Source organism: Mobula birostris, chromosome 1, assembly GCF_030028105.1.
Source record: "Mobula birostris isolate sMobBir1 chromosome 1, sMobBir1.hap1, whole genome shotgun sequence".
NCBI classification, from domain to species: Eukaryota; Metazoa; Chordata; class Chondrichthyes; order Myliobatiformes; family Myliobatidae; genus Mobula; species Mobula birostris.
Genome location: NC_092370.1, coordinates 234572900 through 234590641, shown reverse-complemented (window position 1 = coordinate 234590641; position 17742 = coordinate 234572900). Strand labels below are relative to the sequence as shown.

At 46.7% G+C, this 17742-nt stretch overlaps 1 protein-coding gene across 1 annotated transcript; it reads right to left on the bottom strand.

Annotated features, from left to right (window-relative positions):
• Positions 1–7406: 7406 nt before the first annotated feature.
• Positions 7407–9341, bottom strand: vrtn (vertebrae development associated). The gene has a single exon (XM_072240744.1). The coding sequence runs from the start codon at positions 9339–9341 to the stop codon at positions 7407–7409; it is 1935 nt and encodes a 644-aa protein (XP_072096845.1).
• Between the last annotated feature and the right edge of the window lie 8401 nt (positions 9342–17742).

Here is a 17742-nt window from a genome sequence, read left to right as displayed (position 1 = left end):
TCTTGGATTTAAAAGGAAACCGAATCTTTGGAAAAATCATGGTGCAAAAGGAAATTTTGGAATGTTTCCACTGTTGCTTGGGCTTGAGAGTGAGGAAGGGTATCAGAAAGTCTTGAGTCCACCTGGAGGAACCGCAGAACAAAATTGAACGGTATTTTTCCTCCCTTTCAACACTAGTGAATGACTGGGTGAGGGACCCTTCCTCTGAATCTTCTGCTCAGCCTGAGAACTTGACTTTGAGAGAAGAGGAAGAACTTTGAGGGCTGCAGTCTGATCGTGCACTCAAGATGAGATTTACTGACCAGACCCTGGATAAATTCTGGATTTCTGTGAAACAAAAGTATCCTGCCATTCATAGGAAAGCAATGAATATTTTTGCTGCAGTTTTCAACTTCTTACATGTGTGAGCAAGCTTTTTCTTTTTTAACAAGCATCAAGAGCAAGGTAGAGATTGTCTCACTTCAGTTGAAGGTGAAATCCATGCGTGCTCATCTTAAGTTCAACACAGAACTGAGTATTTATACAACAAAAAACAAGCAGAGGTTTCAGGTGCGAGGCCTATGAGCTTGATCATGTCACTTATTAAGAAATTTTTTTTTCAAAGTCTTGTATAAAATCATGTATTAGGCTATATTTTCATTCATATTGCTTTGGCTTATGGTTTTTAGTAACTTTACTATTCAACATTGTCAGTAAATTTTCATGTTGCAAATAGCATTAATTAAAATCAATTTACAACCTTTATTTAAATTAAATCTACCTTTAGAAAAATTAAATCCCATTTTGGTTAAGCCAGTTATTTAATGGAAATTTATTATGTTTGCCTTTATGAGTTTTGAAAATTTATGAAAGGGAAAGAAAGAGATTAATTTCAAGGAAGGTAAGCTAAGCTTGATTACCCATTTTTTTCTAAAAAGGTTGGCTGGAAATTAGTTCTCTCCCAAAAGAGCATTACAATTATTTTGAATTATTATATCTACAACTTAACCGATCACGCTAACATACCGTGAGCTGTAGGTTTAATCATTTTTACACAGGGGTTCCTTGAGACCTGGAAAATACTTCAAGGGTTCCTCCAGGGCAAAAAGGTTGAGAAAGGCTGCTTTAAGGGGTGCGGCTGAATGTCACGAGCAGACCAAGCTCAGTGGTGTGACCATCAGTACTGGACAGTATTCTAACTAGACATCTCATACACACCAAACACAGAATCAGAATCAGGTTTATTATCACCTGCATCTGTCGTGAAATTTGTTAACTTAGCAGCAGCAGTACAATGCAATACATACATGACAATATAGAAAGAAAAAAATAAGTAAACCAATTACAGTAAGTATTTTAATAATGTATATTAAATAGCTAGATTAAAAATAGTGCAAAGCAGAAATGGTATTAAAAAAGTGAAGTGGTGTTCATGGGTTCAATGTCCATTCAGAAGTCAGATGACAGAGGGGAAGATGTTCTTCCTGAATCACTGAGTGTGTGCCTTCAGGCTTCTGTACCTCCCTCCTTGACGGTAACAATAAGAAGAGGGCATGCCCTGGGTGATGGGGTCCTTAATGGACACCACCTTTCTGAGGCACTGCTCCTGAAGATGTCTTGGATACTACCCAAGATGGAGCTGACTCCTTCTTCACCTTCTTTCAGTCCAGGGCAGGAGCACCCCCAATACCAGATGGTGATGCAGCCTGTCAGAATGCTCTCCACAGCACATCTGTACAAGTTTTTGAGTGTCTTAGGTGACAAACCAAACCTCTTCTGACTTCTAATGAAAAATAGCCACTGTCTTGCCTTCTTTATAGCTGCACCAATATGCTGAGACTAGGTTAGGTCCTCAGAGATCTTGACACCCAGGAACTTGAAATTCCTCACTCTGCAGTTCTGATCTCTCTATAAGGATTTGTTTGTGTTCCCTCATCTTATTCTTTCTGAAGTCTACAATCAGCTCTTTCATCTTACTGACACTGAGTGCAAGGTTGTTACTCTGACACGACTTCACTAGTAGGTATATCTCGCTCCCGTACACCCGCTCATCTCCATCTGAGACTCTACCTACGATAGTGGTATCACCAGCAAATTTATAGAAGGCATTTGAGCTATACCTAGCCACACAGTCATGGGTAGAGAGAGAGTAGAGCAGTGGGCTAAGCACACACCCCTGAGGTGTACCAGTGTTGATTGTCAGTGAGGAGGATATGTTATCACCAATCTGCACAGATTGTGGCCTTCCAGTTAGGAAGCTGAGGATCTGGTTGCAGAGGGAGGTACGGAGGCCCAGGTTTTATAGCTTATCGATCAGGATTGTAGGAATGATGAGCTATAGTCAACAAACAGCATCCTGACATAGGTGATTGTATTATCCAAGTGACCTAAGGCCGTGTGAAGAGCTATTGAGGTTGGATGTGCTGTCGACCTACTGAGGCACTAGACAAATTGCAGTGAGTCCAGGTCCTTGCTGAGGGAAGAGTTCATTCTACCCATGACCAATCTCTCAAAGCATTTATTTCATCACTGTCGATGTGACTGTTACTGGATGATAGTTATTAAGGCAGCTCACACTACTCTTCTTGGGCACTGGCATAATTGTTACCTATTTGATACAGGTGGGAACTTCCAACCGCAGCAGTGAGAGGTTGAAAATGCCCTTGAATACTCCTGCCAGTTGGTTGGCACAGGTTATCAGAGCCTTACCAGGTACTGCATCGAGGCCTGCCAACTTGTGAGAGTTCACCCTCCTGAAAGACAGCCTGACATCGGCCTCTGAGACCTGATATCACAGGGTCACCGGGTGCAGCAGGGATCTTCACAGCTGTAGTTATCTAATAGTGACAACACAGAAATTGTCAGGTGAGAAACAGGGCTTCTCACTTTTATTATTTAATATTTTATAGCTCCACGGGCTTTACCATGATTCACCAAATCCATAGCATTACAGCTTACAAATCTCTTGGGAGTCTCCTGACTGCAATCTCTGACAATGAAGGGATTTTCTAGAACCAAGCGTCATTGGGCAAGACTTTTCATTTCACACAAGGATGTGGGAGTTGAAGGTCAATTTAAATGTTCTAGTTGATGAATTTAAAGTTCACCTCATGTTCTGCTCACTTTCCAATTGACAATAAAGTGTGGTGATGCCAGGCAATCAACTGTGAAGTGAATGGAAGCATTTCAAAGGTTAGAGGAGGGTGGTCAGACCTGCAGGATAATGGTAAATTTTGGGGCTGCAATTACTGCATGCTTCACAGTGCCAGCAACGCAGGCTCAGTTCCCACCACTGCCTGAATAGTTACACATTCTCCTCATGACTACGGGGTGCTATGCTTCCTTCCCACATTCAAAAGACATATGAATTAAAGTTAGTAAGTTGAGGGCATGCTTTGTTGGCGCTGAAAGCATTATGAAACTTGCGGGCTGACCCCAGCACATTCTCGGACTGCGTTGGTCGTTGATGCAAACAACACATTTCACACTATGTTTCGATGTACATGTGCAGATAAAGCTAATCTTCCTCTTTCTGTGAGGAAGACAAGCCATGCACTTTCTGGTGCATATCCTGCCTCCATTATCCACCAAGCTCTTGGAAACCTGGAACCATAAAGCCATAAAATCATAAGACATTGGAGCAGAATTAGGCTATTCAGTCCAACAAAGTTCGCTCAGCCATTCAATCATAGGTATTTTATTATTTCTCTCAACACCATTCTCCTGACTTCTCCCCAAAATATTTGATACCCTGACTAATCAAGAACCCGTCACACTTCACTTTAAATATACCCAATGACTTGGCCTACACAGAAATCTATGGCAATAACTTCCACAGATTCACCATCCTCTGGCTAAAAAAAAATTCCTCCTCATCTGTTTCAAAGTGACATGCTTCTATTCTGAGGCTGTGCCCCCTGTTCCTAGGCTCCCCCGCTATAGAAACATCCTCTGTACGTTCACTATATCAAGGCCTTTCAATATTCGATAGTTTTCAATGACATCTCTCCTCATTCTCCTGAACTCCAGTGTATTTAGGTCCGGTCAATAAACACTTCTCATAAATTAACCATCTCATTCCTGAGATGACTCTCATGAACCCTCTCCGGAATCGCGCCAATGCCAGACATCCTTTCATAGATAGGGGGCCCAAAACTGCTAACAATATTTCAAGTGCAGTCTGACCATACCTTATAAAGCCTCATCCTTGGTCTTGTATTGTAGGCCTCTCAAAATTAATAGCCTTCTGTACCGCTGAACCCTGGTGAAATGTTTATTTTACTGTTGACACATCAAACAAGAGTCTGTCAGGTTGCATACTTTCAAGCTGGTTGGGGTTTTAATAGAAAGCTTCCTGTTGGACTGGAAATTTGTAAATGTCACTCCGCTCTTTGAGAAGGGAGGGAGGCAGAAGACAGGAACTTATCGGCCCATTAGCCTGACCTCTGTGGTTGGGAAGATGTTGGATGAGATTTCAGAGTGTTTGATAAAATAAGCCAAAGACAGCACAGTTTCATTCAGGAGAAATCTTGCCTGACAGATCTGTTGGAAACCTTTGACAAATAACAGGCCTGATGGACGAAGGGAAGTCGGTGGATGGTGTTTGTTTGGATTTTCTGGCCTATGACAACGTGCTGCACATGAAGCTGCTGAACAAGAGCCCATGGTATTACAGGAAAGATACTACCATGGAAAGAAGATTTGCTGATTGGCAGCAGGCAAAGAGTGGGAATAAAGGGAGCATTTTCTGGTTGGCTGCCAGTGATTTGTGGCGTTCCGCACGGGTCAGTGTTGGGACTGCTTCTTTTCATGTTATATGTTAATGATCTCTACGATGGAAGTGATGGTTCTACTGTCATTCCACACATACTTGTTTTGTATGTGCAAGGACTGGTCTCAAGCCATGGTGATGGTGTGAGGGAGGGGGGAGGCCTCAGGGCTGGTGCGCTCCACTGGGGACAGTGTGGCACAGCATCCAGGCTGGCGCTGCCCTCCAGTGTTCACTTGGCAGGAGACGGGCTCTATTGTGGTTGACAGGGAATCTAAGCAACCATTCTGGTTAGCTACCCTACCCCCTCTACTACATGGGTTCCCAACCTTTTTTATGCCATAGACTCCAAACATTAACCTAAAGGTCCGTGAACCCCAGCTGGGGGACCCCTGATCTATTACCCCAGCCACTGCACTGTAAATACTTTAAACCACTTTTTACAAAACTGTTTACATTGTAAATGCATGTTGGCATTTATGTATACTGGTCAGTTGGTGGTGTAGTGGCATCTGCACTGGATTATAAGGTTGGTGGTTCCAGGTTCGAATCCAGCTGGCTCCTTGCATGCTTTCCATCTGTGATGGGTTGAGCTAGCAACTGGGCCTCACAAAAAAACAAATGCTAAAAGTGAGGGGATGAACAATAATTTATGTATGTATGTACATTTCATTCCATATCTGAACTTTAACCTCTAACTTTATTTTAACAATTAATAATTGTTGAATGCTGTTGTTACATGTCGTGTACCTTAGCGGTTAACGCAAAGCTATTACAGCATCAGCGTTTGAAGTTCAATCCTGGCACCCTCTGGAAGGAGTCTCTGGTATGTTCTCCCTGTGGAGTACGTGGATTTGCTCTGGGTGATCCATTTCTTTCTCCCCACGGGCCAACGACGTACCGGCAGGTTAACTGGTCATTGTAAATTGTCCTGTGATTAGGTTAGGGTTAAATCGGGTTGACAGGGGCCTGAAGGACATACTCCTTCCTGTATCTCCAAATAAACAAACACTCACAGCCATCTGTTAATAAATGTAATGTACAGCATGAATAAAGTTGATCCTGGAGGAGCCCATTTGCAGCCCACAACCATGGGTCTGTCTCCCCACGAGACCACACTTCTACACCAGCAGGATGTCTCAATGTCACAGCAGGCAGAGCTGCTGCCTCCCAGCACCATCTGAATCAGGTTCAACCCTGACCTTGGGTGCTGTCTGTGTGGAGTTTTCCCGTTCTCTCTGTGACTGTAACCCACTTCTTCCCCCGTCCCAAAGACACAATACAAATTACGAGGGGTGAGACTTGAACCAGACAGGGGTCACAGGTTAAAAGTGAAATGTTTGAGGGGAACGCAAGTTGGAACTTCTTCACTCAGGGGGTGGTGAGAGTGTGGAATGAGCTGAACCACTGGCAGAAGTGATGAATGCGGGTTATGTGACCTTTGATAAGTGCATGGATGTGGGCAGGAGGGATGTCTATGGTGTGGGGTTGATAGGACTAGGCAGTAGCAGCTCAGCATGGAATAGATGGGCTGAATGGTCTGTTTCTGTACTGCTCTCTGTGCAAGTGGTTAAGCTAATTGGCCATTGTAAATTGCCCCTAGTGTGTGGGTTGGAGGTAAATTTGTCAAACAGAACGTGCGACTGGCGTGTAATTATTGAATGACTGGTTGATGGTCATTGTGGTAAGACTACAACTAGAGGTCATAGGTTAAGGGTAAAAGAGGTGAAATATTTATGGGGAACATGGCTCAGTGTGGTGCGAGTGTGAAGTGGTGAATGCTGGTTTAATTGCAACATTTAAAGAGAAGTTCACACGCAGTCTACAGGTCTTTAAACTTTTTTTTAAATTAAATAATGTAGCTGCTTTTCAGTAAGACCAGAGAGTTGGACTAATTGCTGTCGTTAAAACCTACATTTACAATGAACATAATATATGCAAAAATACAACTCACATGTCGGATGAGGTACAAAAATATACAGGAAACCTCATGTGCATATTCTGCCAGAGTATTATTACATTCAGTATATAAAAAAAATACAACAAAAGTGACTCAGACCTAACGACCAGAATCATTTCAGCAGTCAGTGCTTGGATCCATGAGTCAGTTCACTGGTATCCTTGTATAAAAGAACTCAAACACAGTAACAGTTTCCCTTTATGCATCACCTTCCACAGAGCAAACAGCCCCAGATGCTCAAACCAAGTTACATGAGGATGTATTTGGGCAGATAGCCCAAACCATTCTGGTGAGGTAGTTTTTAAATGAGTGGGTTAAAAGGCAAGGAGGGACTGAATTTCCCCAGTAGGCGCTGGCCAGGATGGGAGTTTACTGGTCAGAAGCCTTGGACAAGGTTGGAGATCCCCGGTTGATCTCAGTTAAGAGCAGGCCAATCCCAGTCAGAGCTGGAGTTTCCTGTGGAAACACTGTCAGGGGTGCAATTCGTCTCATTGATCCCAGTCAGGGGGCTGGTGTATCCCAATGGACACTCAGGGGGTCAGGGGTCCCGGTGAAGGTTGGAGAATCCTGGTGGAGTCCCGGTTAGCGCTAGAGTTTGTCCTGGTCAGGAACGGACTTGGGTCTGGTTGATCCAGGACAAGGCTGGAGATTCCAAGAGAATCCCAACAGGGCTGGAGTTTCCCTGGCCAGAGCCCCCAGCTAGGTCTGCTTCTCCTCTGCCGCCCCCGGGCAGTGCATCAGCATCATCCCGTTGTTGAGCGCCCGCTTCCACATGTAGTAGGTGGAACGCGGGGTGTGCGGGAAGTAACTGCTAAACTCACGGAAGGTCGGGAAGTCCCTGGACACGTAACGGCGCTGCAGGAATAGCTTGGCCTTGGCTTTGGACGATGGCCCGTGTTGAGTAGCCGGAGCCGGTGGCTGGACGGCCATCCCATTGGGCTCCGGCATCACACCGGCTCCCGGGACCTCCTGGACCAAGGATGCCCCAGCCCATGGGACAGTGACAGGGGCAGGCAACTCCCCGTGGGGCCGCCTGGGCTCCCGGGAGCCGGTCTTCTGGGCCAGGGCCCTCCAGCGCAGGAAGGTGGCAGTGGAGATGGATGGGAAGCGCACGCGGAGGGCAGACAGTGGCATCTGCCTGCTCTGAGCCCGCCTCCTGGCTTCCAGCTGCAGCTGCTGCCACTGCCTCACCCTCCGCAGCCTGGCGGAGAAAGAAGGGGCAGTCAGCAGACCCGGCAGGGGGCGGCTATTGCTGCCACCACTGCCCCCCAGCCGGGAAGCAGGCGGAGGCAGGGTCAGGCAGCCATCATGCCCGTTGCCATGGCGCTGGTGGCCATCCCGTGTCCGGCCCATTGCCTCCTTCCTCCAATTGTAGTACGTGGATCTGGAGATCCAGGGGTAACTCTTTCTGAAGCTCTTGTAAGGTGGGCAAGCATTGAGGAGGACACACTCCTGCAGGAAGCTCCTGGCCTGCTGCATGGTCAGGGAGCGCTGAGCGGATGGGCTGGCCACTTCCTTCGCCGGGCCCGCGCCGCTGTACAGAGCCCCTCCCCCTCCCGGTTCAGGCTCCGTCCCGGCCCCAGGCGGCAGCCTCCCGCCAGCCATCAGCACCATCTCGTGCTTCCAGGCGTAGTACGTAGAGCGGGAGATGTCGGGGAACCGGCTGCGGAACTGCTGCAGCGGCAGGAAGCCCCCGCCCTCGGCGAAGCAGCGCTGCAGGTAGTGGCGGGCCTCGTAGCGGGTAGCCGCCCGCCGCCGGTGCTCCCGCGACTGCCGCTTCCAGCGGTAGAAGGTGCTCTTGGTGATGCTGTACCTCTCGCGCAGCACCGAGTAGGAGATGTCAGGCTCGGCGTTGAGCAGCTCCAATGTCCTGAGCGGCGGGGTCGGCCTGTCAAGGCCGCGCAGGGAGACAACGGGGGCAAAGTACTGGGGCCTGAAGATGGCCTGGGGGAGGGGCTCGCCCGCCCACATGATGTGCAGGGTAGGCACCGGAGGCCCGGGCGGCCGGGTCCGGGGGCCGATTACCCGGTTGAAGTAGGGGCGGATCTTCAGGTTTCTCATGGGGTAAATGGAATAGATGTCACTCTGTAGCACAGACGCCAGTGCATAGACATGCCACATGTTGGCGAAGGCGCCCAGGTAGCAGGTGGCCTTCACATCGGCATCAAAGATGGCCTCCAGGATGCCCATGGGCAGGTTCATGTCGCGGGCCGACTCCTCAGTGCACAGTGAGTACTTGGCAGCCTGCAGCATCACCTTGGAGTCGATCATACCGTTTAGGTAGTACTGCTTGTGGAGCAGCATCTCCACCATAGTCCTCAGCTGCAGCTCCATGCTGAGGCTGCCGTCACCCAGCAGCAGCACACTGGCCGCCTCGAACAGACGGTCACCCACGCCCTTGCCGGCCAGGGGCACCATGCCCGGCGGGGCATCTCCTGGGTACAGCGCCTCAGCCTTGGGGTCCACCTCGGCTTCTCGGAAGGAAGTGCTCCTGGAGGGCAGCGGGAACGGTAGGCTCGCCAGCTTCTTGTCTACGTCGACGGTCACGGCCCTCAGGACATCTGGCTCGGCACACTCTGTGGCCTCCTGCAGCCGGTAGCGCAAGGCTTCCACTAGTTCTGACCGGTGGGGCATCCCTGCGGGGTTGCGTCTGGGGATAAGACAGAATCGGAAGGGAATAAATTTTTTTTTTTTTTTTTTTTTTAAAATGGATTATTCAGAAAAAAAATTATTCACCAAACCCCACAGAAAACGTCCCATCACAGGCAAAGCCTTCCCCACCACTGAGCACATCGACAAGGAGTGCTGCCACAAGAAAGCAGCATCCATCATCAAGGCCCCCCATCGTCCAGGCCGTGCTCTCTTCTCAAGGCTACTGTGAGGAACGAGGTGCAAGAGCCTCAGGACACACGCCACCAGCGTCAGGAAGTATTATTACTTTTCAACCTGAACCAATGTGGATAACTTCACTCACCTCAACTCTAAGCTGATTCCACAACCTATGGACTCACATTCACAAACAGGACTTGACAACTCACTCTCAGTATTATTCAGATACAGGTGTCCCCCGCTTTACGAACGTTTGCTTTACGAAACCTCACTGTTACGAAAGATCTATATTAGTACCCTGTTTTCGCTTTCAGAAGGTATTTTCACTGTTACGAAAAAAATTCAGCGCGCGCCCCGAGCAGCCGCTCTCCCCCAGATTCGGAACGGCATTCTCGCCGGCATTGCTTTAACACGAGCCTGTGAGCAGTCGTTTGCAAGATGAGTTCTATGGTGTCAAAAAAGCCTGAAAGAGCTCGTAAGGGTGTTACACTTAGTGTAAAACTAGACATAATTAAGCGTTTCGATTGTGGTGAACAAAGTAAGGACAAAGTGAGTTTGGCTTGTGGAAGCTGACGAAGATGATGTTGAAGAGGTTTTGGCATCCCATGACCAAGAACTGACAGATGAAGAGCTGATGCAATTGGAAGAGGAAAGGATAACAATTGAAACCGAATGAGTAATGATAAAGTACGACTTTAATTTTGAAAGGGTACGTAGGTTTAGGGGATATTTACAGGATAGTTTGAGTCCTTACAAAGAACTGTATGATAGAAAAATGCGCGAGGCTCAGCAGTCAAGCAAGCCTTCCACATCAGCCACAGCAGATGACGAACCTCGACCTTCAACATCGAGGTGGGCAGTCATAGGAGAAGATGAGCTGCCTGCTGTAATGGAAATAGTTGATGAGATGACACCCCAGTGTCCCACCACCCCAAACCCCCAGGCCACGGACAGATACTGTACCGATTCACAGAGAATGCAGCAGTAGCACACAGCACATCTTTAAGAAAAAGGCCAAAATAAATATGCTAATTAATTAGGTTCTGCCCCACACGTAATTGTCGGCCCAGATCAGAGGCGATGCAATCGGCAATCGGCACTGATCTGGACCAACAATTACGTGTCGGGCAGCACGTAATTAATTAGCATATTTATTTCGGCTTTTTTCTTAAAGATGTGCTGGGTGCGTCCCGGCTACCGCTGGACCCCTGTATGCTTCACGGCAATGTATTGGTTGGTGGACCGGAGGGTGGGGGCCACTGCACCACCCAGCCTGCGACGACTCAGTCCAACACACCATCATCAGTATGCTCGGCGCTGTCCCGATTCCGGTAAGTGATACTACACTGTACATACATTATTTCTACTTTATATCGGCTGTGTATTTTTACGTGTTATTTGGTATAATTTGACAGCTTCATAGCTTAAAGGTTACTGGAGAGTGCTTGCGCCGTGTTTTTGCCAACAGCGCTTGCGTGAGATTTTCGCTACGGAGATCTGTGCCGGCAATGATTGTGGGAAAAGTATTTCTACTTTATATAGGCTGTGTATTTATCATATCATTCCTGCTTTTACTATATGTTACTGTTATTTTAGGTTTTATGTGTTATTTGGCATGATTTGGTAGGTTGTTTTTGGGTCTGCGAACGCTCACAAAATTTTCCCATATAAATAAATGGTAATTGCTTCTTCGCTTTACGACATTTCGGCTTACGAACCGTTTCATAGGAACGCTCTACCGTCGGATGGCGGGGGAAACCTGTACATAGAAAAACTACAGTACAATACAGGCCCTTCGGCCCACAATGCTGTGCCGAACATGTATTTACTTTAGGAATTACCTAGGGTTACCGAGAGCCCTCTATTTTTCTTGGTTCCGTGTACCTATCCAGGAGTCTCTTAAAAGACCCTATCATATCCGCCGGCAGCCCATTCCATGCACTCACTACTCTTTGCATAAAAAACTTACCCCTGACATCTCCTCGGTACCTACTTCCAAGCACCTTAAAACTGTGCCTTCTCATGTTAGCCATTTCAGACCTGGGAAAAAGCCTCTGACTATCCACACGATCAATGCCTCTCATGCTGGAGGAGAAGATGGCAGTGCGCCTCGCGCGCGCAGCTCTCCGGTGAAAATGATATCGTATCTGTTAAATAGGAGCCGTGGACAATTCTGATTTGATGAAGACAGATGTGAGAAGCAGAGGAACATCTGGAGAAATTTCCGGAATGCCTGGTTCGCTGCTGTTGTTACTGTGCAATCGAGAATCTCCAAAGGGTAGGCCCAAAAATCCCTGGCTTTGCCTGCTGCTGGCAACCGAGGCTGAGGACGAAACATTTGGACAGAGATGGTGCTCGGTACTCTGTGTCGGAGGGCTGATCAGAGCTCGAAGTTTTCAGAAAACTCAGAGTCGGACTGTGGTCGGGCATGGCAGGGAGCGTTTTCTTCCTTCTCCCGTCTGCGTGAGATGTGGGACTTTCAAGAAACTTTGAACTTTTTTACTGTGCCATGGACTGTTCTTCATCAAGTTATGGTATTGTTGCACTGTTGTAACTATATGTTATGTTTTGTTAGTTTTTTAGTCTTGGTCTGTCCTGTGTTTTTGTTGTATCACACCAGAGGAATATTGTATCATTTCTTAATGCATGCATTACTAAATGACAATTAAAGAGGACTGCGTGTCCTCATAATCTAATCTAATCATTATATACACCTCTATCAGGTCACCTCTCATCCTCCATCGCTCCAAAGAGAAAAGGCCAAGTTCACTCAACCTATTCTCATAAGGCATGCTCCCCAATCCAGGCAACATCCTTGTAAATCTCCCCTGAATCCTTTCTATAGTTTCCATATCCTTCCTGTAGTAAGGTGACCAGAACTGAGCACAGTACGCAAAGTGGGGTCTGACCAGGGTCTTATATAGCTGCAACATTACCTCTCAGCTCCTAAACTCAATCCCATGATTGATGAAGGCCAATACACCGTATGCCTTCTTATCCACAGAGTCAACCTGTGCAGCAGCTTTGAGTGTCCTATGGACTCGGACCCCAAGATCCTTCTGATCTTCCACACTGCCAAGGGTCTTACAATTAATATTATATTCTGCCATCATATTTGACCTACCAAAATGAACCCTCTCACGGTTATCTGGGTTGAACTCCATCTGCCATTTCTCAGCCCAGTTTTACATCCTATCAATGTCCCACTGTAACCTCTGACAGCCCTCCACACTACCCACAACACCCCCAACCTTTGTGTCATCAGCAAATTTACTCTCCCATCTCTCCACTTCCTCATCCAGGTCTTTTATAAAAATCACAATGAGAAGGGATCCCAGAACAGATCCCCAAGGCACACCACTAGTCACCAACCTCCATGCAGGATATGATCCGCCTACAACCATTCTTTCCCTTCTGTGGGCAAGCCAGTTCTGGATCTGCAAAGCAATGTCCCCTTGGATCCCATGCCTCCTTACTTTCTCAATAAGCCTTGCATGGGGTACCTTATCAAATGCCTTGCTGAAATCCATATACACTACATCTACTGCTCTACCTTCATCAATGTGTTTAGTCACATCCTCAAAAAATTCAATCAGGCTCATAAGGCATGACCTGCCTTTGACAAAGCCATGCTGACTATCCCTAATCATATTATGCCTCTCCAAATGTTCATAGATCCTGCCTCTCAGGATCTTCTCCATCAACTTACCAACCAATGAAGCAAGCCTCACTGGTCTACAATTTCCTGGGCTATCTCTACTTCCTTTCTTGAATAAGGGAACAACATCTTCAACCCTCTAATCCTCCGAAACCTCCCTGTCCCCATTGATGTTGCAAAGGTCATTGACAGAGGCTCAGCAATCTCCTCCCTTGCCTCCCACAGTAGACTAGGGTACATCTTGTCCAGTACAGGAGATTTATCCAACTTGATGCTTTCCAAAAGCTCCAGCACATCCTCTTTCTTAATGTCTATATGCTCAATCTTTTCAATCCACTGTAAATCATCCCTACAATTACCAAGATCCTTTTCCATAGTGAATACTGGTAAGCAAAGTATTCATTAAATACCTCTGCTATCTCCACTGGTTCCATACACACTTTTCCACTGTCACACTTGATTGGTCCTATTCTCTCACGTCTTATCCTATTTCTCTTCACATACTTGTAGAATGCCTTGGAGTTTTCCTTCATCCTGCTTGCCAAGGCCTTCTCATGGCCCTTTCTGGCTCTCCTAATTGCATTCTTAAGCTCCTTCCTGTTAGCCTTATATTCTTCTAAATCTATCATTACCTTGTTTTTTGAACCTTCCGTAATTTATTATTATTTATTTGCAGTTTGTTTTCTTTTGCACTGTGGTTGCTTTGTGTGTAATTTTTAAATTTATTCTCAAGTATCTCTTTGTTCTACTGTGAATGACTCCAAGAAAATGAATCTCAAGGGATATATACATACTTTCTTAATTAATTTTCTTTGAACTTTGTACTCAAATCCATTAGCCAGTGCTTTAGGTATCATGGTTAAGAAAGGTTTAGATCAGGGGTTCCCTGCCTGGGGTCCACAGAGCCCTTGCTTAACGGTATTGGTCCACAACATAAAGAAGGTTGGGATCCCCTGGTTTAGAGGGAGCCACATAAAGGACCACAGATACTGGAATTTGGAGCAACCAGCCATCTGCTGGAAGAACTCAATGGGTCAGGCAGTATCCGTGGAAAGGGAACAGTCAATCTCAGCTCAATACCCTGTATCAGGTTTGGAGAAGTATGGGCCAAGCGTAGGCAAATGGGACTGGTTTAAATGGGCATCCTGGTTGGCATGGACATGTTGGGTCAAAGGCAGGTTTTCTTGCTGTAGTATTCTGTGGAGGTATTCTCTACAAAGAAGAAGAAGAAGAAGAAGAAGAAGAAGAAGAAGAAGAAGGAGAAGGAGAAGGAGAAGGAGAAGGAGAAGGAGAAGGAGAAGGAGAAGGAGAAGGAGAAGGAGAAAGCCCTTAACTCTGAGTGGAGTCATCGGGACACCGTTTTTTTTTAAATCTGGCTTTCTTATTTTTACGAGGCCGAGTTGTTAGCTTGACACTCAACCCAGCACGGATGAAAAGCATGCACGGGAGCCAGCTGGATTCGAACTCAGGAGCTTTCGCTCCGAAGTCCGGCATGCTACACCACCAGCCAGCTATTCTCTACAAAGATGCATGGTAGTCACTGCCAGGTAGTGTTGGAAGCAGACACGGTAGTGACATTTAGACGGATGCACACACACACGCACACCAGCTCAAGGAGTATCTACGGAAATTAATAAACAGTTGACCTTTCGAGCCAAGACCCTCAATCAGGGCTGGTGATGGTCCATAACCCCCCTCCCTTTCCCACCCACATCTTCCCATCACTAGCAGGCCTCTATTCCTTCCTCTCCCCCTTAATCTTGCTTCTTCGCCATTCCTTCTCAGTCCTGATGAAGGGTCTTGGCCCAAAACATTGACTGTTTTCTCATTTCATAGATACTACCTGACCTGCTGAGTTCCTCAAGCACTTTGTGTGTGTTACATTGGATTTCCAGCATCTGTAGAATCACGTGTTTATGAAGTGCAGACAGATACAGTTTAATTTGACATCATGGTTAGCATAGATATTGTGAGCTAACAGGCTAATTTCTCTTGTTCGGGCCCATTTCTCAGCGGTGCTGTGCTATGTTCTAATAAGATTACACATGAAGCAGGTATGTGTTTTTAGATTATCACATCTGGGCACAGTTCTGATCACTGCACTACAGGAAAGACATGAGAGTGCAGAAGAGATTCACCAGATTGTTGCCTAGGATGGAATGTTTCAGCTATGAAGAGAGGCTGGGCTTGGACTTCATAGAGGCATCAATTAAGAGTAAATATACAAAACTTTCCCCAATAGCAGAAACATCTACAACTGTAGGGCATTGGCTTAGGGCAGGAGTTCCCAACCTTTTTTTTAATGCCATGGACCAATACCATTAAGCAAGGGGGTCAAAAAGGTCCTAGGGTAGAGGCCAGGCTGAGATTTGTCCACTGGTTCTCCAGGTTCAAGGGTTCAGCTCAGGGTCAGGGCCAACAACCCTGACTGGTTATACAGAATTGTTATGGAAACAGCAATGAAAGTTCCTTCTACATCCCAATTGTGATGATATTCCTGAGTCTCCTCCCAGAACTTGCACAACTGCTAGTAGTGGAAACTGAGAGGAAGCTACTGACATGATGAAGGAAACCATGACCACCACCTGAGATGGAGGACCTTCATTGCTGCCCTAAATGCCAGCAGCAACACTGTGGATCCTAGGTTGGGACCCCCCGGCTGAGGGCAAGGAGAGGACATTGGAAAGGGATCTGAGGTGGTTAGAGTCCAGAACAGGCTGTCTGAGGAGGTGATCGAAGCAGGTATCCTAGCATTTAAGATTTATCCAGATGAGCACTTGAATTTCCAAGGCATGGAAAGCTATGGCCCTAGTACTGATGAATAGGATAAATAAAAATGGGTAAACGACAGTCAACTGCGTATACGGCAAGGAAGCAGGCCCTTCTGCCCAAATGGCCCCTGCTCACATATGCCTGCAATTAAAATGATAAAGGTTAGTATTATTTGTCAGGCGTAGATCAGAAAATTATGAATGATTTTTCCGAGGATTGTTTTTGAGGGGGAGGGGGCAGGACACCACGCTTCCAGCGTTTATTATCATAGCATGCCCACAACTTACTAACCCTAACCTGTGGGGGACACCCGGAGTACCAGGGGAAACCCACACAGTCACAGGGAGCCAATGTGGCATCTTAACGTGGCCATATCCAAGTAATAGGTTGTGCAGGCCATCATCCAGAAGCAAGGAACTAAAACAGTCTGTCACATGCTGAACTACTCTACCCTCAAGAGAAGGATTAAAGGTTAGATTTGTCGCACCGCCCTTGAAATATATAGTGAAACGTACCATTTACGCCCAACCAAATCAGTAGAAGGTGGCCCACAAGTGCCCCTACACTCAATGTTCCCTCTAAGGTGTGCGCGTGTACGCATCTCTTGCCATCAGCACACAAAGGAATTTGAACTGCACACAAAAGGTTGTCACCCTCGACCTCGTTGGCAGGTTAAGTATATTTCACAATCGCATACAATCACATTTCTTTTTCCGGTTTCTGATGCGGACAGTGTTGACAACGTGGAGTTTTGTCTGCAGATTTTAGAACTGGCTTATTGAAGAAATTATTCTGCGTGCAAATGCTGTTGTCACTGGGCATAAAATTCCGTAGCACAAGATTTTTGCACACACTAGTTATTATAAATGAGTGGAAACATTGCCTGTATTTCCAGAGTACCCACAAGTTATGAACACTAGCCCATACATCTCTGGATTGTGGTAGGAAACCAGTGCACCCAGGACTGTACAAACTTCTTACGGAATCACTCACCGACCAGTGAATGTGGATGCTGTGAAGCAACTGTGCCAAATGTGACAGTAATGTTCCATACTGTACCATTCCAACCCAACCAGCCCATCAGAATAGCATTTATTGTCACTGCCTTATATGATGCAAGTCAGTGAACAGCAGATCATGTGGCCTGTACGCCAACATGAGGAAAGTTGATGCCTTTCTGTTCACATTGCACAAAGCTGCCTTGGTCAAGTACAAACAAGAGAAAAATCTGCAGATGCTGGAAATCCAAGCAACCCGCACACAAAATGGCTGGAGGAACTCAGCACACCAGGCAGCATCTATAGAAATAAGAACAGTCAACGTTTCAGGCCGAAACCCTTCGGCTGGACTGGAGGAAAAAAGCTTTTGGGTGGAGAGAGAAACGCCAGGTGATAGGTGAAACTTGGAGGGGGAGGGATGAAGCAAAGAGCTAGGAAGTTGATTGGTGAAAGAGGCAGAAGGAAGGTGGGGGGAGGAGCACCAGAGGGAGGCAATGGGCGGGCAAGGAGATAACACGAGAGAGGGAAAAGGGAATGGGAAATGGTGAAGCGGGGGGCAGGAAAGGAGGCATTACTGGAAGTTTGAGAAATCAATGTTCATGCCATCAGCTTGGAGGCTACCCAGACAGAATACATGGTACTGTTCCTCCAACCTAAGTGTGGCCGTATCACAACAGTGCAGGAAGCCATGGATAGACATATCAGCATGGGAATGGGAAGTAGATGACCATTGGGAGATCCTGCTTGTTCTGCTGGACAGAGCGTAGATGCTCGGTGA

Excerpts from the sequence above, each read along its gene's own strand:
- vrtn (XM_072240744.1), bottom strand. The coding sequence starts at position 9,341 with ATGCCCCACCGGTCAGAACTAGTGGAAGCCTTGCGCTACCGGCTGCAG.